The sequence below is a fragment of the Falco cherrug genome, chromosome 8 (genome assembly GCF_023634085.1).
Source record: "Falco cherrug isolate bFalChe1 chromosome 8, bFalChe1.pri, whole genome shotgun sequence".
NCBI lineage: Eukaryota > Metazoa > Chordata > Aves > Falconiformes > Falconidae > Falco > Falco cherrug.
Genome location: NC_073704.1, coordinates 10809471 through 10829922, shown reverse-complemented (window position 1 = coordinate 10829922; position 20452 = coordinate 10809471). Strand labels below are relative to the sequence as shown.

General features: G+C 46.9%; 1 protein-coding gene across 3 annotated transcripts in view; it reads right to left on the bottom strand.

The window, feature by feature from the left end:
- Positions 1-4073: 4073 nt before the first annotated feature.
- Positions 4074-20452, bottom strand: part of ERBB4 (erb-b2 receptor tyrosine kinase 4) — a 638535-nt gene continuing 622156 nt past the window's right edge. For 2 of the 3 annotated variants that reach the window (XM_055719363.1, XM_055719360.1), the window contains exons 26-28: positions 15551-15842; positions 10961-12949; positions 4074-10276 (exon numbers count right to left, since the gene is read on the bottom strand). In XM_055719363.1, coding sequence (XP_055575338.1) covers positions 12513-12949; positions 15551-15842 — 729 coding nt within the window. In that variant the 3' untranslated portion in view covers positions 4074-10276; positions 10961-12512. The remainder of the gene's footprint in view (positions 10277-10960; positions 12950-15550; positions 15843-20452) is intronic. The other variant, XM_055719361.1, reaches the window with a different exon arrangement.

Genomic DNA, 20452 nt, shown 5'->3' with positions numbered 1-20452 from the left:
AGGACATGGAGGCTCCCTGTGGTCTCAGGGCTCTTCCAGGGGTGAGCTGCTCTCACAGGCATTCCCAGCTCTGCCCACACAATTTGCCTTTATCTCCCCTGTCCCTCATCACATCATAACCTCTGTCTTCTGTCATTTTTCTCTGTGGCTGATGAGGCAGTCCAGGTTTTACATGGTGGCCCACAGACTGGGACACCCCCTTGGTGGCTGCAGAGGGCTCAGGCTCGGAAACGGCAGTGCCCAGGTGAGTAAGGAACAAAGGGCTGAGCTCTTTCATGGGTTTGCCTCCTTTCTGGCCAGCCTTCAAAATCAGTTTTGCCCTGGGAAGGAATAAGTTATGTCTGCAGAGTAACAGATTACCTGCTCAGGGCAGACAGGAGGGAGCCAAGCAATGTGCTGGGGCTGCACCAACACTCCAGCATGTCTCCAGGAACCTGACTGCAGGATCTATGTAGGGAGATTAAAAAAGCAACCCCAGAACATCACCACCACCACCACCCAAACCCAAACTCAACCCACCCAAAAAAGCCTCCCCTTGCCCCTACATCCCTCCACCAAATTTTCAAAAGGATCAAGTAATTGTTTCAGTTGGCTTAAGCCAAAATACTCCCAGCTTTTCAGCTGGCAAACATTTAGTGAAGCTATCTTAAAATGTCTTGGGAATACCCGTTTCAGGCTCAGCCTTCCTGTGCAGTGAGAGGACTTGCCAATACAAAGGGCTCGGGCACCAAATCCACCTTTTCAGGTAAGATCCCCATGCACTCCCACTCGCAGCACTGTTCCCAGCACTCTCTTACAATTGCACGTGTCTAGTCCCCTTTTCTCACCCATCCCCACACACGCTACTCCAAGGATGGTCAAAAGCTCGAGCGCTGGGGCATTTCTGGTCTGAGCTCCTCGTCCCGTTGGTGTGAATGCTTTGCACAGCCTGTACCGGCTGGTGTGATGGGCGCTTTGTAATCCTGGCAGGGAAATTAGGTTGAGCAATGTAATTACAGGCAGGTTAAAGGAGCCAAAGGGCAGCTAATTTTTCGGGCTTTGCCTTTCTGTTTTGACTTCTAGCTTCTGGCAGCAATTTCCACAATATTTGCTGGCCCGGTTTGAGGTCTGGTACAGGAAACACATTCAGCTAGTGCGCCTTGGCAGTAACCACAGCCAGATGAGTGGAGCTGGGCTGATTTTGAGCTGCTGATGGTTTACTATTTGATACATTCTTTAATGCATGAGAGGGATTCCTTTTAGGTGGGATGTTCATTGGAGGTCTTTAGTAGCTTTACAGTTATAGTATGGTTTGCAAACTGAGTGCAAGTTTTAAAGCGATTCCTCTGAATTCTGAGGCTGACCCAGTATTACTGAAACTGGTACAACAGCCTCTCCTTCCTGGAAGGTCTCATGCCTTAAGGAAGGTGTTACAGTGCCAGCAGTGGCTGCTTATTTTGCTTTCAGAGAGAGCAAAATCAAGCCCTGCCATGCTGAGCACACAGGGTTGTAGCAGTGGGACAAACCCTGCGCCTGGCAGCGCAAGCTGACAAGTTTTGGCATTGCAAACAGAGTGAGCCGAACGCTGGACAGCTGTGGGCCAGTCTGTAAAGCCCGGTGCTGGTGTGTTTATGGTAGGCCCTGCCATTCCTGTAGCTACTTTTTTCTTTTATTGCAAGAGCAACTCTCTTCAGAAGTGAGTCCTCAGGTTTGACTAATTTCATATGCGTGCGCCCATCTGGTTCAGGAGTGACACAGAGCCACAGAGAACTTCATTGCCATTAGTGCAGCGTGAAAATGCTTGCAAAAGGTGAACTGTGCTTTTCAGTAGCAGCTTAAACACCTGAATGCAGTGTCCTTCGCTGAGCTGTTGTGAATGAGCCGCAACAGCTTTAGAATAATATTGATTCACTGGAAAATGGTTGGTTGAATTTTGGGATAAGTAAAACCCACTTGGGAAGGTGTGAACAGGGAGAGGGGTATTTATTAACGCTTGTCTTGTGTTGCTCGTGTCTCTGGATTTTATTTATTCTGAAGTGCTGCTGAAGTTCTACTGTGATTGTGTCACTAGTTTTGATTTCAGATCCCTGCCTTTCTGTCAGACGCCGTTTCCTCTGCGCTGTACAAAATTAGCTGCAGCCTTCCACAGTGTGCGTCCTGGAGTGCGGGCCAGCCACGGTCAGGGCCTCGTGGCGCAGAGGTGGATGAGGCACGGCTGCCACAGCCCCAGTGGGTGCCAGGCACCCCACTGCGAATGCTCGTCTGCACAGCCCATTGCCCTCCCGGGAACGGGTGGGCTTGCACCAGTGCTCCACTTTGCTAACAACCAGTGCTTCACCTGCCCCCTATGGGAAATATAGTTTGTAATACCTACAGCTGGAAAGCATGACTGCTTAATAATGTAAAACTAACCACTCTTCAGCACATCGTACTGTTACAAACAGTTTGTGTTCCTGGCACGCTCTGGCTAACGGTTTGGCTGCCTTCGGAGTGCTACCCACAAGTAGGAGGGAAGGTAAGAGCGAGGCTCCAAGCGAGCACTGCACACAGCCGTTAGGAGAACTGTATATATCTGTGCAATGACCTTTCCAGACTACTGGGTATAAAATGTTGAGGTCATTCGTGAAACAAATAGTTGCAATCCAGGGAGATTGGAGTATTTTAAAATGCGCCTCAAAGAGCGAAATGACCTTTACTGTTTCTCGCTAAATTTAAAAATGCTCTCCAGGGTCCTGCTAATGCAGTTAGCGGGAGAGGCAGATTTTGGGGCGGTGACAGCATTTTGATTTAGGGTGCGTGCCAGACCCCATGGGATTAACCATGGCTTTTGAAGTGCCTGCCCTGCTGGGGAAGGGGCCACGTGCTCAGGCTGAGCCTGTCAGGCCTGAGGTCACAGGACTGCGTACAGGTCAGGGGATTTAAGCTGGCTGCAGGACAACAGTGGGCATTTGGCCGAGGGCGTGCGGTAGCACCTGTGCGTGCATTCAGCCCCTCTGAGGGGAGCTTACGCGCGTCTCCTAACTGGATTTAAAGGTGCATCTGCTGAAGCCAGGCACAACTGGCCAGGCTGCGGTGATGGGGGTGTTAGGGTGAAGACACCCAACCATGGAGCATACAAGTGCTTGTGCACCATGGAGGAGGCATGTTTTCATACCAGGGTGGTTTTTTTGGTTCTTTTGTTTGCTTATGGCATTGTGTTCTTGTGTCTTAATAAATACAGGCCCCCTGCACCCCAATATCCCCTCCGGCAATGAAGCTGTAAATCACAACCTGGCTCAGGCGGAGCTGCTCTGGGTGAGCGTGGGTTAATGAGCTGCAGCCAGTCACCAGGTGAGTTGGGGCACTGGGCTGCTGGACTGAAATACTTTGAGTTCTTTGGGGTTTTTTTGAGTAATAGCTCAGAATTGCATCACCCTGTGAGGTAACTAGTTGCAGGGGTACAGCGCACAGAGGGGCGAGGGGTGTCACTGTTAGGAAGAGAAGGGTGGAAGAGGTGGTGGAGGAGCTCATTTCAGTGCCCTGTGGTGTGGCAGCTTTGCTGCCCCACGGAGCTGGGCAGTCCTGGGGTGCCAGAATTGCAGGTTTAGTAGGCTGTGCTCCCAGGCTGCTGTGCCTTTGGGGTCTGCTCAGCCTGTGCCCTCCCTGACTCCTTCTGTTGACACCCAGCTGCAGCACAGCTGGAGCAAACCTCGGAGGGGTGTTGTTGCTCCCCAGGAGTTGACCAGCAACCCCTGTGTGCCAGCAGGATGCGTTGCTACGGGCTGTCCCCCAAAGGCGCGCTCTGCCTGCAGTCACGGGGCTGCCCAAGGGTTCACTGGCCTGTCCCCAGCTCAGGGACACCCCAGGGTGTGGGATGCTGCAGGTGTGGGGTGGGGAGAAAGGGAAGGGATTTTGGGTTTTGGGAGGGTCACATTCCAGGAGACCCCAGGGGTGCTGCAGGGCAAGGGAGGGGGTAGGTCCGGGTTAGGACAGCTCCCCCAGCCCCACCAAGGTGTGCAGTGCAAGGCTCTCGTCTGGCAGGATCCCAGCACACGGGCAGTCCACATTGCTGGAAGTGCTCAAGCCCTGGCAAGAAATTTCACACGTAACAGAGACTTTGTTTCGTATTTTATTGAATTTCATTTATATTAAATTAAAAATATATTTCTGACAGATTCATGTAACAAAAAGGCAGAACAGTTTTCAAATTGTTCAGCTGGGATGAGCATGGGTTGATGCAAGGTGGGTCGCGGTCTACATTTGCCTTAACAAACAGATAAAGCTCTACCCCAGGGACCATGAGGAGAAACTCGGGACTGCACACGGGGGATGAGGGGGAAGTATAACCACACAAAGAGAAGATCCACAGGTTTCTCCCCAGCCTCCAAACAAGACAAAAGGGGAGGGAAGGAAAAAAAGAAAAAACAAGAAACAATGAAAAGAAGGGAAATTATGCTAAAATATATACCTAATATTAACCCAGGTCAGTAAGTATTTTAACAGTGTATAATCCTCGATAGCTAAAATATGAGAAACAAAAGGTTAAAGTAACATTACGCCACACACAATTGGCATACCCTACTGTGTAAGCAAGTGCAGAAAGTCTGAACACACCACAATAGTGCTAAAACACAGAATCACACAGAATGCCAAAAATGGTACTTCTAACCAAAACCAGAGGGTGGGAAGGGAGAGGAAGAAAAGGGGAGGAGTGGCTTAAATCACAAGCAAATTACCTATATACAAATCAACCCTAAGGACAATTATGTTCCAAATAATGGTGTCCACAAGGAAAATAAAAGCAACATTATCCTTATTTACAAATGCAACTAGCTGTGTCTTTAACAAGCTATAAAAATACTATTCACATTTTCAAAGTAACATACAGTAGTTTTTGTATTTTTTTAATTTTTGTTTCAGAAAGGCAGCTAACTCTGAATGCATCACTTTGCAAGAAACGAGTGACTTCCCCAACACGCTGATGCTTCTCTTCTTCTGAAGGTACTTCATAAGGCAGAAGTATTGTTGTTTTGTCTCTTTGCACTTTGAGAACATGGATAATTGGCTGAACCCCAGACCCTCCCCACCTCTGCCTCTCGCCCACCCCGGGTAGGTGGCCGGGCTGCCTGCAGTGAGCGTGGCCCATGGAGGCAGCCGCCCCTGCGCCACGGCGCTGTCCCATCCCTGTATCACCTCCCAGGTGGGGCTCAGCCTTTGATTTTAAGGGAACAGCAATGTCATCATCCAGGCTTGGGTATCTGAGCCTCATCATAAAAGAAAAAAGTCAATACTTCAAGATGACCAAGTCAGGAAATACATTTTGGATATCTCTGGTTTTAGGAAGAGACTTCTTTTCCCCCTCCATTTCCCCTTCCTACTCTAAGGCTGCTAACTCTTTAGAAATTCCAACATACAATATTTGGGGAAATTGCAAAACCTGGGCAAAAAAAAAAAAAAGGATTTAAACCATTGTGAATAATGTATCAAATGTGTACCAATTACCGAACAAATGCTATAAAAAATTATATGCCTTCATCGACCTGCATTTTTCACTTAACATAGCCAACCATAAAACCACAAGTAAGTACCCAGCAACTACCTTCAGTCCTCATCTTCAAAGGAACAGTGGTTTAGTGCATTCAAAGTTAGCTACCCCTTACACAGCTGCTCAGTTAATAATCGACCCATTTAACAGCAGTACCAGTTTATGCTACATATGTCATAGTACCTTACCTCAAAAGAACGGCATACATATCTACACTTACTTATAAAATACCATTCACAGTTTATTACTGTGGTTATCCCAAAAGGGTTTAGTCTTCGGAGTGCTATGGGCAATACAGTGTTTTCTCCCTAAGAGGGCTCAAAGGTTGGGCAGGACACGGGGGCGGTGGTGCTGCGGGGACCAAACCACTGGCAAACAGCACGCACGGCAGTGACAGCCGATGGCTCAGTGTATGTGTGTGCCCTGGTCACACCTGAGCCATCAGCAAGAGGGTGCTGTGCGGGATGCACCCTTGCCCTGTTGGTTTCATCCACAACATGTCTGGAGCATGATTCCATGGCTTTTTTATTGGAGAGGGGAGAAGAACTGGGACATAATTACTCAGACTGTGTAACACCTTACAAATCTCCCCATAAACCCCCTCCCTACCAAGGTCCACAAAGCTCGCTCTCAAAATTAAATAAAAAAGGAGAAAAAAAAGCAGCTCTGACTTGTTTCCTAGTCAGGATAACATCCTTCGGTTTCTCCCTCACACCTTTTCCTGGCTTGTCGGCACAGGCTCCAGCTGGAGGATGCCTTGGGTGGATGCACCTCTTTGCTCTGGCTCTGGTTAGGAGATGTGCTTGGCTGCAGTTCAGGCAAGTCCCACCACCATCAGTCAGACCTGAACACCCACGAGCCTCCCCTGAAATGTGCTCTGTGTCCTCCAAACCTACAGGCAGATCCCAGCCACCACTGCAGTGCCACTGATGACAGTGCCTTCCCTGTCCGTAATTTTCCCAAGAGCAACGAGCCTACCAGCATAACAACGTACTAATCCACACAACGGTACAGAAAAATGACCTTGTGCTGAAACAAAATTAAAACAAAGGTGGAGACGTGATTTTTTTTTAGATATTTGAAGTCATGCTTCTAACACAGAGCTTTATTTCTGTTATTTATTCCCAATCTGAAAGCTCCATTTGTAACAGTGACCTTTTCTACCTGTGTAACGCATAGCAAGAGCCAGAAAAGAAAAAGAGGGGGAAGCTTGTGAGCACAGCAACGCTGCACAGAGGCTGCCCTGTGAGACGATTGCAGCTCCTTGCATGGGATGGAGTGTGACTATTACAGCCAACCAACCCCACCCCACACAGTCTTGGCTTTCTAAAAACGAATTTGAACCCAAATCCACTATTTTATATAACTACAGATGAACTGCTTTGTCAGCAGCAGAGGTCTAAGATCCATGGGAATAAAAATATTGCAAGTGACAGAGCTAGAAACGAAGGATGCATAGCCCACGTAACTGTAAGTAACACCACCTTTTGTGCTTTTTAAAAGCCAAAGAGGTGACTGATAACTGGAGGCCTGGCACTGGTTCATGCCTCTGTTCCACCAGTCATCCTCAAGTTGACCAGCCTTCAATGTGACTGGGAAATAAGGGTGGAAGCCCCGATACGCCAGTTGTGCGAAGTGAGGGAAAATCCATCCTGACAAGTAAGCAATGCCTCAGCCGTCAGTCCCCAGAGCATTTATGTTCCTCCCATTCCCTCTCTCTACAAGGGTCAGCAGACAGAGGGTGCGAGTGTCTGTGCGTGTGCGCACGTGGGTGCTGCAGTTACCTTGCATAACACGATGCCTGTGGAGGGTGCAGAGGGCTCCCAGAAGCAGTAGGGCTGACCAGGAGGATGCCTTCAGTCATCCTGGGGAATTACATGACCAACAGCCTAATTCTGACTTGTGCCAGTCTCCTCATCTCACTGGCCCAAATAATCCCGTCATTCCTTTAGCTGCTACCACGATACAGGACACCTACACAGACCCGGCAGGAAAAAAATAAACATTTTCTTTAGTATCGGAGTTCTCCATAGAGGTCCATCATCAGAAAAAAACCCCACTCCTCCCAAGCTATATTTCTAGGCTGACGGACCTCACAGCTAGTATTTCTCATCCATACTGCCCAGATCTATCTGTAGCTATGGAAAGAATGGCTCCACAGAGCACCAGGGACAAGCTGGGCTTTCAGAGTTGCCATTTTCTTTACTTCTAGGCTGGGATTAGTGGTGTCTGAGGATGGGGCATGGCGGGAAACACTGCCCTATAGCTCCCTTTCAGATCTTTAGTGGAAACTGGTATCAGATCGGTGGCACATGTACAGGCTGCCCTGCCCCAGCACCACATCTACACAGGTGCCCTTTGCATGCAGCCTCTGGAGTTACCAGCTGCGGGACAGGAAAAGACAGGTATTTCCCCATTAATTCAGGAAATAATTGGAACAAGATCATTGCTTACAATTCCTGCAGTCAAGAAATGCGTTTTCTACCGAGTGGTTCAACCAGGGTTAACGCAACCTTTCTTTGTACACAGAAAAGCATTCCTGGGCTGAGCTTAAGGAACCTGAAACAGACCCACCCGGTGGCTCTTACTGCTGATAGTCGCTCCGATTTATTTCCATTGCTCGCTACCTGTGAGAGATGACCTGTTCGAAAGCAAGTTGTAAATACTCCGCTACATCTGAGTGAATGGCAATGTAAGAATCCCTCCTGGCTATTTTGCACAAAAAGAAAAAAAATGAAAAGAGCTGAAGAAGGAAACTTAAAAAGTAGTTGGTTTCAGTCAATTATGTTACAGCAAGTCAATCAGATCCAGCATTCATATCTGTTTGAAATAACCCTCAGGTAGATAATAACATCCAAGACAAGTATCACTGAAAGAGATTAGGAAAAAATAAGCTGTTGCTGTCTTTCATTTAGTGCGTTGCTTTGTGCTTTGAACAAAGGCTGATACACACTCGGATACCTGCTCTTGAAAAGTTAGTCACTGCTCTTCTGCTGCACAGGCTACGATACGGGAAAGGAAAACGTTTACAAATAGGAGACTACAGTATAAAATCCATAAAAACTGACAGTGCTATGCACAGATACCATTGTAGAACGAGAGAATTAATTACACCCAGACAACACGCTTCTGCTGATGCTCTCAGCTACTGCTTTGTGCTGACAGAATGCAGTTTGCGTTCCGAAAGATCTGCTTTCCCCCCAAACCTGTAATTACTCATTAAAAAGCCTGACCCTCATCTTTTACAACACAATACAGTTGAATGTTTGCCATGATTCTGCCACGTGCATTTGCCCGACTTCTTTCACCAAAGCAGCAGCTATACCCCCTAAGGCAAACACAGGATCTGGGGCCAGCCAGGTATTTCTGCTGATCAGATTAAAGCAGCCAAACAGCTCTGCTCTCGGTTTTACTTTTTTTCTTTAACCACGGTGAAACTTCCTTTGGCAAAGAGACAAAAATCTGGCAAAGTTGCTCAGAACAGCTCCTCTAACTCTTCTGGAGGAAGCGTGCAGAATTATGGGCTGTCTTCCGAAGACTGCCACCCCCAGCAGGGAAAAGGAGCAGCTAACCAGACGCCTCAGCACCACGCAGGCCCACACAGTGCAACACAGGTCAACTGCTGGCACAGCAGGGAACCTAAGGGCCGCTGCTGGCAGCTGCAACTCAAACCAGAAGCTCAGGGAAAAAAAATGCCCACTAGTGAAGCTGCAGTCTGTTGAGTTTCCCACCATCACGAACTACTGCGCTCGTTAACCCTCTGTTATCCCTCTGCTGTTGAAGGCACAGCTAGCAGGGCTCAGCAGAGCTCAGCCTGGCTGCGTGTCACAGCCCCAGCGTAAGGCAGCTCCCGTTCTGGCCTTCACGCTGCCTCACCACAAGGAACCGCTGCATTTCCATGCCACTTGATATGTTACATCACACCCACAGTCAACAATTAGAATGAATAAATAATTCAAGTTTTTTTAAGAAACAAAATGTTAAAATGTTAAAAAAGACAATTATTTACATTCTGATTATTTGATGGGCTTGTTTCCAACACCAGTACTACTTAATTACCAGAGAAACAAACGGGCCTCACCTCCCGTGAGCCGCTACATCCCAGCACCATCCCTCCGGGTCTGGTGGTGTGCCCGCTTCTGCCCCAGCAGCCTTTGAGTGCACCTCTTTGAATTCAAACGCATAAGCTGTACCAGGATTTAATTTTATTTTTTTCTCCATTAGGAGTTACTCTGTTACAAGACCTGCTCAGGGACCAATCACCCCCTTTCTCTACCTACCTATGTACCTGAGCTTGTTCTGCGCTGAAACAGGACATCCATGATCCTCTGCCGGTCTTTGTCTCCAGGCAGCTTGGCAAGTGCATCCCAACCTGGCAGACCTTTGTCTGTGCTTCAGACAACACCCTGTGAGCACTACCGTGGGCAAATCTTCCCTGGAGTGGTGTCTCCAGGACCTCATACCACTCCCCTGTGCCCTCCTGCCCCCCGCCTCTGTCTCCTGCCAAGATCTTGAGGCCTTATGGGAGGGCACCAGGAGGAGGCAAGGCCTCCCAGATGCATGATGTTTTTGTAACCATCTGTCCCACTTTACTGGTCTGCTGGTCATTTTGTTCTGCCATCAGAAACCACCTTGGTACCACTTGACCCAACGTCTCCTTTTAATAGCTTCAAAGATCTGTACTTGTTCTTGTTGTTTTCAGACTCTTCAGCCACGTACTCGGTTTAGAGGTTTAACATCTGCCCCTGCTGGTTCAAGCTGGCCTGAATACACCTGAAGCAGAAACAGGCTGTTGGCTGAACCAGCCTTGACCTAGTGATCACACACAACAAGCATATCAACCAACCCAGGTTTGAAATCTCCTCATACCTTTGTCAAGCTGACCTTCAGCCACCAAGATTTGGGTAACTATTCCTTGTTTCTTACTCCTTCCTCTCCTTGCTAGGATTAAAGGTGGCAAGCTGTTGAGGTGGCAGGGATTTGGAGGAGCCTGATGCCATTTCTAGACCAGTGATTGTTGCTGGTTGTGTTGTCAGGTTAGGTCACCCCAAAGATCTCAACTTTAACAGTACCGAAGTGCATAAACTGAAATACTGTTGTATCACCTAAGTTTGCATCCACCAGGTATTGTTTCTTCCCCTTTAAAAGCCTTGTGGATGAAGATATAGGCAGACCTTCAAAGGTACTTAATAGTTCCTTAAGATTGTTGGTGGGAACTAGGTACGCAAATGCTCTTACACACATGGGTCTTGGCATGTCAGGAGCAAGCCATCAGTGTCTCTGGCCCTTACGCCTCCCTTCCCAGCTCCATCTGCCTCAGGTTGCTAAAACCATCCAGAACTCTGGCTGAAAGCATTTCCGAAGAGGAGCAGGCCATGGGGTGGGGTGGGGGTGTCTACCTAAGAAACGAGGTCGATGAAAGCAGAACTAAGTGCGAGGAGACTGACTCATACTTACTTGCATTTTTGATGGAAAACTCTGCAAGTCATGCACATTTTGACTTCTCAAACCCCATATGCACCGCCTTCTCTGCCAGAGTAATCCTCCTTTTAGAAAAAAGTACTCCGTACTGTGCTGCAAGCCAGAACAAGCCATTTGTCTCCTCCAATCCCTTTCAGAGCTTGCTCTGCTGTCCTTCACATGGCAGCAGTAAGAGCTGCTTGCTCTGTCACTGTATTCTCTGAAGCAGTCAATGCAATGGCCTCTCAGAACTGGTAGACATTGTTCCAAAGACTTGATTTGCTTCATTTTGGCATTCCCACAGTCATCCTTTACATATAATTAATTCTTTTTTAATTTAAAATTAACATTTTGCTGGTCACTTCCATATTGCTTCATTCAAAATCCAGAAAACAGTTCAAATAAAATCGGAGCATAAGTGCAAACTAACTTTCCAGTGAACCGCTATGTGCGTTTTCTCCAGTCCAGTGTCTGTCTTCCAGTTTAAAGGACCCTTCCCACCACCACCCCACAGAGCACCAGCAGACTTCATGACCCATATCAAACTCTCCAGTTCTCCATCTTGTCTTCAGTGTTGCCTGACAGCATCCTCAACTCCCTTCATGATCACGAAGAAGAAAAAGAGGGAAGAATTTGTTTAGGTCTTATTATGTATTTATAGTCAGCAGGTACAAAAGAGGAAAGCAATGCTTTTTGCATACAAATCTTGGTTTCTTGGCCTGTCTTTTAGCTTCAAAAAGAACATGTTGGAGGCGTGGTTTTGTTACTCTCTTCTGAAAGGGTTTTTGTGTTTAAAGTGTTTGTCACGTTGGCACATATACAAAAATGGTCGTGTCGTGTACCAGTTCTGAGCGGGAGTCTCTGTGGTTAGGAATTGGCACAAAATCATGGTGTGGCTCAGAAAAAGGGTTTTGCCATACATTAGAGTCACATCATCATTTCTTGGAAAGCCACGATGAAGATCTGAACGATTACGAAAAGCCAGGTTAGCCATTTTCAGTTGGTGGGATAGAAAGTGTTAGAGAAAGAAATTGGATTCTCAATCTCAATTACTATGCTATCACACATGATATAAAAATTGTCCATTTTTCCCCCAATGGAAACTGCACTGAGATTTCCAGAAATGCTGTACAGACTCTCATCAGTTCCTGCTGAAAGAAACAGCCTCTCTGTGGCTTTCCCTAGTGTCTGACGAATTGCTGAGAACTAGCTGAACAGCAGGCAACACTGCCACTGGCCTTTACTGGTACTGTCTGGCTTCTCTGACCATCGGAACCTCCGCATCTGCGGAAAGTGAGAAATGCCAGATCGTACACGCCTTCTTTCAGTCTCTTTCCTTCCTTCCTTCCTTCCAGGTTCCCAACCCAATCTGCAAACAACTCCAAGACATCCTTTCACTTAGAAATATCAAAAATGAGTGAACTGGCAAGAGGAGGAAGCTCATGGGAGAAAGACAGGGAGGGAGGGGAGAGAGAGAAAAGGAGAGCGAGAGAGAAAGCGTGAGGCAGCTAGAAGGGGTTGCCTTTCCACTTCCGTAAGACCGCGGTCACTACACCACTGTATTTCGGTGTCTGTAGGGCGGCGGGGGCAGCACAGTGCCAGGCTTCAGGGAGAACTCGGAGAGGTATTCAGGATTCTCTGCCACAATGGGCCGGATCCGTCCATTCTGTTTGTAAAAGTATTTTGTGCTGTACTCTTGCAGGTAGTCCGGGTGCTGGAGGGTGCTTCGTGGGGGCAGGCTGTGGTTCCAGTAGTCTGGGTTGTCAAAGGCCTTCTTGGCTTTCTCCGGCAAATTGTTCTTCAGGTACTCAGCATTTTCCAAGGTGTTTGCAAAAGTGTTGAGGTACAACGGCTCGTTCACGTACTCATCCTCTGCTTTGGGCTGCCCGTTCGGAGCGTTGTGATACTCTGGGTTGTCCACAGCTTGGAGATCTCCATTCTTTCGTCGGGAAACAAATGGGTTCTCTTCCACAGGGTTTAGGTAATCTAAGGTAAAATAAAATTAAAAAAAAAATCAGCAAAGGGAGGGAGTAATCCATCCATATAGCAAGCATCATGTGTACGTTACTACCAGGCTTTACCAGAAGCAGTACTTGCACTTGTGCATCCTCCATCCCAGCCATTCATAGAACTCCAGATGAGTTCAGGTACCAACTACGTTGAACACACACACTTGCTATGAGTGAAGAATTTGCAACCTAAGCAGACAATATGGGTTAAAATGAAGACCCTGGAAGATGAAGTGACTCATCAAACATACTGGTAAACTAAACTAAAGCTCTCGCTGAGTCACAGCCCATGTACCTTGCGTGATCCTGGACTTCTCTCGGTGTATGATCGACAAACACACCAAGCGACTTCTGCCTCTGCTGCTGACTCTCTGTTGCAGCCTTGGGCATATCAGTCAAACCCTCTGCTCTGCAGTCTTTCCATCCAGAAAGCTCTATAGAAATCTTAGTTAAGCCTCTCTGCACAAAAACCATCCCCCAGGGCTAACTTCTAAGACAGCTTCATTTCTAACAGAACAATTTGCCTGATTAAAAACCTTCCATCCCTGAAGGACAAAGGGCCTCGAAGTGTTATAAAAAAAATGATTCAAATGAGCCTTGGAAAGAGTACAAGAGAGCCTTACATCAGCTCCAAAACAGGACTTGGAGCAGGTTACAGTCACTTCAGATCACTTTCTGTGGATTAACACTACAAAAAATCGTAGCTGAATTGCAGAGAGGTTTTAAGGCATATGGAGTTTGCATGGGAAGCTAGACAGGAGGTGGGAGGGAAGAGAAACCCAGACATTGGCTGTCCTAGGTTAAAAATGCATGCTTAGTAAGGTCTCTTCCCCGGCCACACACAAGTGACTGAGCCACAGAGCGATGGATGCATTGAGTGTCGTGTCCTGCCCTGCTCTGTGTGTAATGAGGTCTCGCAGCGAAGCAGAAAGCCAGCCAGCCTGGGCAGGAGGGAGGCCACTGCCACTGCACGTGGGCTGCAAAGGCAATGGCTTGGAGGTGAGCCAGGGACAACAGTGCCTGGGGGTGGGACCCCTGCAGCAAGGTATGTCAAAAGCATCCAGTTCATTCAAGGCTGGAAATCATCAGATCAAAACCACTCCAGTATTAATTCTGCTTTCCTTCTCATAGCCTAGAGGTGCCTTACAAAACAGGGTCTCCGTGCTGCTGCTGTTAGTGAGGGATGATCTCTCAGCTGATCTGTGCTGCACAGGGGTGCCAACACAAGACCTCCATTTCCAGTGGCATGGCTCTGGAGACACCTCCACACAAAGTCCTGCCTGTTTTAAGAGGTTGGCTATGTCCTCACCTCAGCTCTGTCCTTATCCAGGACAGGGCCAAAACTATTAAATGCAAAAGTTCAAGACTTAGCGAGTACCTCTGAGCACTTAGCTAAACCTTCGCTGAACCCAGGATGAAGAGGCACATGCGCCTGTACCAACCGCAGAGTGGGAACATTTAATTTATTTTTTTTCAGGCGATGACAGCCAAGCAGTGCTTTGATTTGAAACCCCCAGCTGACAGTGCGCAGCACTGTGGCCACACTGCAACATCCTTGTGCCTGTGCCCAGTGACACAGGAAGGAGGTGCTTTCTCCTGAGCTGCTGCAGGAGGGCTCAGGCAGCATCTGTGAAGTGTTTAGGTCCTTCAGAACAGTGAAGATCCCCAGGGTGAACCTGTATGTGAACATATGTGTGGGCTTACACTGAAGCAAACTCGCAGCATCAAATCTCTGGTTGCAAGGGTGGTTGCAGAAGAGCAGGGCCATAAGTGCACTCCCACAATTGCTACAGCCATGGGTCAAGCCTCAGGGCTCCCTCTGATTCCACCATGTAACACCAAGGGTAAGTGGCTTCCAAATTCTTAGCAAACACAGCAGTTACTTGGCATTTACATTTGCATTAATTAGTTTCTTTAAAGCTAATGCAAAGGTTTGAAAGCAAATTACTAATGACACATCCCCTTACATCTAAATGACTGCTGTCACTATTTAAAAAGGAAGAAATGAATGACAGCGAACTGGGAAGCATAAAAATCTGAGCTGGCACAGATCTAGGCAAACTTCACCTTGCAGTGATGGTCTCTGAAGCACATCTTGTTCTTTCAATCCTAAACTTCTCTTGGGTATAAAATGCCAGGTGTGTGTATTGGTTCTGTGATATGTTCAACATGACATTTACCAAGCACAATGCCATGAAGATAAAGAAGATCAATAAAGAAAGCAAAGTGGAGAATACGGCTGGCCAAAGATAGATCCTTTTCTTGGAAAAAAACTGAAGATTTGTGTTGGGATTACAAGAAGGTTTGGCTTTTTTTTAATTCCCGTCTCATTTCCCAGAAAGAAAACTAAAAGGGGGAAATACCAGACTTGACATATTGGCACATTTAAGCTCTTCTAAGTAGAAAATTAAGCAAAGCAAAATGAATTGCCATGCAAAGAACTATTAACCTAGTCAGAATGTTTCAACCTTGCTGGGTTACTCAATAAAGCCATTTTTGGTGAAAAGCTGCTGACACAGAAAAAGAGAGAAAGCAGTCAGATTAGACCAGGAGTTTCTCCAGAAAGATAATTTTTTACCTGTTTTAGGTTTGTCTCGCATCGGCGTCATGTAGCCATCCTCATCCAGCTCTCCTCGCACGACCCGCTCGGGTATGAAGACTGTGGGATCAGCGCTGTACCTCTGGGTGCTGCTGTCCTCTTTTGACAAGGTTGCCACTTGTTTCCGTAGTGTGCCATTACAGCAGGTGTCTTCAAAGATCTCAGCAGTGGCCCCTTGAGCAACTGGTGCTTCTGGTATTATGCAGCCAGGAGCTCTGTATGGCATCGGCACTTCTGCAGCATAGCCACCATCTCTATACACAAACTGGTTCTGTTGAAAAAGAAAAGGCAGCATGGGAAAGGAGGCTCCGAAGGGAGAGAATATTCAACACTATGTCACCTCTGTGGCTCCTGTGCCTTTCCGGCCTCAACTGCTCAATGACGCATTTCACGGGGCAGGTGTACCCTTGTCCATCCTGCAGACTGCTGCATTGCCAGCTCTGCGGCACCAGCAGCAGCACAGGCTATGCTGCGGACTGGCAAAGTATCTGTCTGCCCAGTGGCGCTGAGCTGGCTTCCCCTCCCAGGGACTCACCACCAGAGCAGCGAGGGGAGCAGGGAAGCAAGCTGGCTGCTCAGGGCTGGAAATGGGGCAGGAAAACTTGTCTCCTGCCTAGACCTGTGGAGGCTGGATTTACACAGCTGCAAGAGGCAAACAGGCTATCTCTTCTATTACTTTGGCAATCTCCCCTGGTTTCTGAACAAAACCCTTAAACCTCATGTTAGGGAAATCTGCAAAGGAGACGGGATAGAGGACACGATCATGTCTGAACTCTGTTTATTCTGGGGGGGGCTACTTTTAGGGTGTCCTACAGCAACAATCACATGGCCGCCCAAACACTATGCAATTCCACCAGGTAGTGCATTTCAGGCTGGTGAACTGTGTTATGCTGGTACCTCAACTCAACGGTTCAACTCGACCTACCATTTTGCTTGTCAGCTAGGGTGTGCAAGGAAATTTTGACCTATAAATAGGAAGGAAGAATGAACAGATTCATCCAAGCCTGTTACCTAAATGCTCTTTCAAGAAAAGTTAGCAGAATTTTAGGTGTGGGTCCATAGAGCTTGCACATGAATCCAGGCTGAGTAGAGATCTTGACTATTTGATTGCTTATATACACACTTCATTCACTGTTAGCTTTTCGGCTAGGAAAAAGGGGTCTGAAACAGAAAGTACGAAGCGAGGGAAGGAGGAAATCCTAAAGGATGAAGGCTGAATGTGAAATACTTACTCCTGACATAGGGGTGTAGGCAGGAGGAGGGCTGTGTCCAATTTCACTCTAATAGGAAAGAAAAATGGAATGATGGATATGTAATAAGAGGTCACACGAATGAAACAAGTCACATGAGCTGTGAGCTAACAGGGAGAAACATGCACATCGGATTTCCTAACTGAATCCAAAATCAAAGAATTCAGTCATGGCAAACACCTCACCAACATCGACAAACTGTGTGCCTCACCAGTCTTAGGGAGGGCTGCTGAGTTCCTCTTGCTGGGTAAGGGCATGTGCCATGTGACACCTGCTGACAGCTCCCGTATACCCTGCAAATGTCTCCTGTTTCGTTTTTGGAAAGGCAAATTGTACAGAAAGAATGACAGACGATGCAATCAACTTCAGAGGAAATACAGGGCAGGAGAAGTGCAGAAAGCAGCGTCCAGCTCCAAGACAAGGCTTGCTTTCCCAGGGACAAAGCAGGAGAGGAATAACTGGGAGGTCAGAAGGGTGCAGGACTGTAATTAGACGGTCACAGCTAGCTTAGTATCCCAGTAAAAACAGCCCCTAAGTTCTGGTAAACCCAAATATCACTGCGGCACCTGGATTTCAAGACTCCAGTGTGCCACGGTCCTGCTCACCCTTCTAATGTCACCTACGTATCACAGGCTAAGGGGTTTTACTGAGAAGTCTGCAGTATCTATGCAGAGATCTTCATTATGATATTGGTTTCTGGAACCATTGTACACTGGCCTGTGGACCCTGAACTGCTGTAACATGACCAGCACAGCATCTGCATTTATATAATATATAATAAATATATTACTGCTTCTCAAAACCAGCCTGTTTTTTATTGAAGAAATGCTGATTTTTTTGAGGAAAATAAAACCACACCAAAACAAATTTTATTTTTCATGGGGGTTTCTAATGCCAAAAAGTTACTTTTTACACTGAAAGATCAGTTCATCATAATTTCTTTGTTTCCCATTTTATTTCAAAAACTTTATTACATTTCATTTATCTCCTAGTTGGGGGAGAGAAAAAGGGTTTGAAGAAAGAAGGTCTAAACTTGAGATAAACTAGAAGGAAAAACTGCCTCTGGAAAGACGTCTAACCACCCTGAGAATACTCTGCTTTAAAAAATTATCTCGGTAACCAAAACCTGTTTCAAAACCACATCCACACCAAGAAACATATCAAAATTAAAAGACAACATGCATCCTCACATAGTAAGGATTGGATGTTCTACAGTCAATCTTTCCCTTATAAATTCCTTGACAAAACATCAGGATGATGATGATGGTCACTGTCAAATTGTCTTATTTTATAAAGGAATGTTTTGTGTTTAAGCAAAATACCTGCATCAGGAAAAAACTTTAAAACCCCCTAACTTTTTAAAAATGCATACTGTCTGCCTGAAGACCCTTTTCTGGTGATGGAGAATACACCCATTTCTTTCTATTTGAAATACCGCCACAGGCATTTGGTTACTCAGATATAACACCTCCTGAGGTGCAAATGCAGTGATGAGCCATAGCTAGAGATACACTTTTCACCAGCCCCATGAAAATTTGTCCTTATTTAGCCAAGTTATGACTTAAAAAGACTCCAGGTTGCAAATTACAAAAGCACAGGAAAACCTTTGTTAGCTGAATTGTCTATCTGCACCACCCATTAGCAAAGCTTGAGCAGGACTCTCTCTGTTTTTCCTGAGCGAAACTAGATGCTGGAAGGAAACACAGGAGGGGATCTATCCCATGGTCTCAATAATCCCCCTGGCCAGTGCCCAGGGAGGAGGAAGAGAAGAAAATAGCAGTCTGAGCAGATTGCGGAGCAGTTGAGAGGCTTACAAGGAAAGTGATGCTGGAGGAGCTGGCAGCAGGGATGGTCAGGAGCTAGGGAATGGTGCCTTGCAAAGGAACAGAAGGCAATGGCAAGTGAAAGAGACTGTGAGGTGCCAGGAAGTAGAAAGGGCTAGCACGTGACAGGAGGCTGAGTAGGAAGGGAGATGGTAGTAAGACCTAAATGCAACAGGGAGAAACAGGAAGCACAAGGACAAAAGACAGTCTGAAAGCACTGAAATACTTCTCTAGAGGCTGGAGCTGAACTTGAATCTCCTCGGCTGTCAGCAAATCGCTCTTGAACCTAAAAGCCCAATGCAGGCCTGGTTCAGCTGGCGCAGAGGGAGCTGAGCAGCCACTGGTTCTCCCTTAGCACGAGTGGTAGAGCTTTGCTCTGTGCAGCCAATGGGAGCTCCATCGGGAGCTCCAGGGGCTCTGTGCATGGGTAATAGGGCTGAGGGAGGAGGGGCTGAGACACCACTGAAGTCTAGCCTAACTGTGACTCACTTCATTAAGCTTTTGCCAAAGAGCTCATTATATTTGAAAAGCAGAGCTTAAACTTAAGCCCAAGGCCTGGGAGGAACTTTGGCTTCTCTGGCTCAGCTGTGGCTGCTGACAGCCAGAGAAGCCAGGATGATGCCAACTGCAAAGAAAGTGCTGTGTAAGGCAGTACAGACAGATGACAGAGGGCTTGGCTGGATCAGCCTGGAAGCCTCAGTGCTGCCCCAGCCAGGCATGGTCTCCTTCTCTCAGTCAAGAAAAGTGTACTTGTATCCAGAAAAAGCCAAGAGATGTTCACAAGGAGGGAAGGAAGAACCAAAGTCAGCAGTTACCTTGCTGAGATGATCGCACTTGAGAGTGAAGAAGATTGTAACAGGAGAGGGAACACTTTACTGGAGATTACTTTTTAAAAGGGAACAGACATCAATACACATCTGGATACAGACTGTGCAGCAAGCATGTAACTTTGCAGTCTTCTGCAAAAGGCTTGTTTGGAATAACTGGGAAAGTCCCTTTAAACAGGGAACACAGTGAAAACTGGAGATGCTTTGATTGCAGAGGTCAAATCCCCCCCCGAAATCCCTCACCTTTCTTTTGCACCACAGACTTACAGTCCACTTGTAATGACACATGGGCAAGGACAGGTTGCAACTCATAATGTGTTAGACAAATGGATTAAAAACATCCCACGAGCATGCCAGATGCTAGTTCGAAGTCCTGCTGATGGCTAAAGGATGTTGCACTGCAGGAAACTTAATCTGCCTTCTCCTTGCCCTCTGATCTTGTTTTTACTTGAATTCAGGGAAGCTTTCTGCCTACTCCAAAAAGATGGAGGAGGAAGTTGTGAAGACAGATAAGTAGTAAACTGTGGTCCATAGAAGATGGTGAAGATTTAGGCACACTGATGATTACAGGTAGGTTCCAGAGAAGAAATACAAAGCAGTGACTAGAAAGTCAGCTCTCTCAACGGTGAGGAATCCCAAAGCTCTACTGGGAATCCTCTACCTCTCTGTAAAGTTCTCCAGCTTCCTTCCCTCCCGCCTGCAGGCTACGAGACTCTGAAGAGGGGGGTTGCTTCTTTTGATTTCTAAGGTGGCTAAAGCCCTCCAGCTTATGCAAGAGTGAAAAGAGCTGTAGCAATATTGTCTTAGTATTATGTGCTGGGGATTAGAGTTCACTGCTGTCCACTTTTTACAGACACTAAACCAGTGACTGTAACGACTCCTTTTCTATTTGGTACTACACCATGCTATATTACGCACTTTTAATTTACATCTTTCTATTTTCACAGGGGCACTCCCATGAATTTCAACTTGTGGTTCACT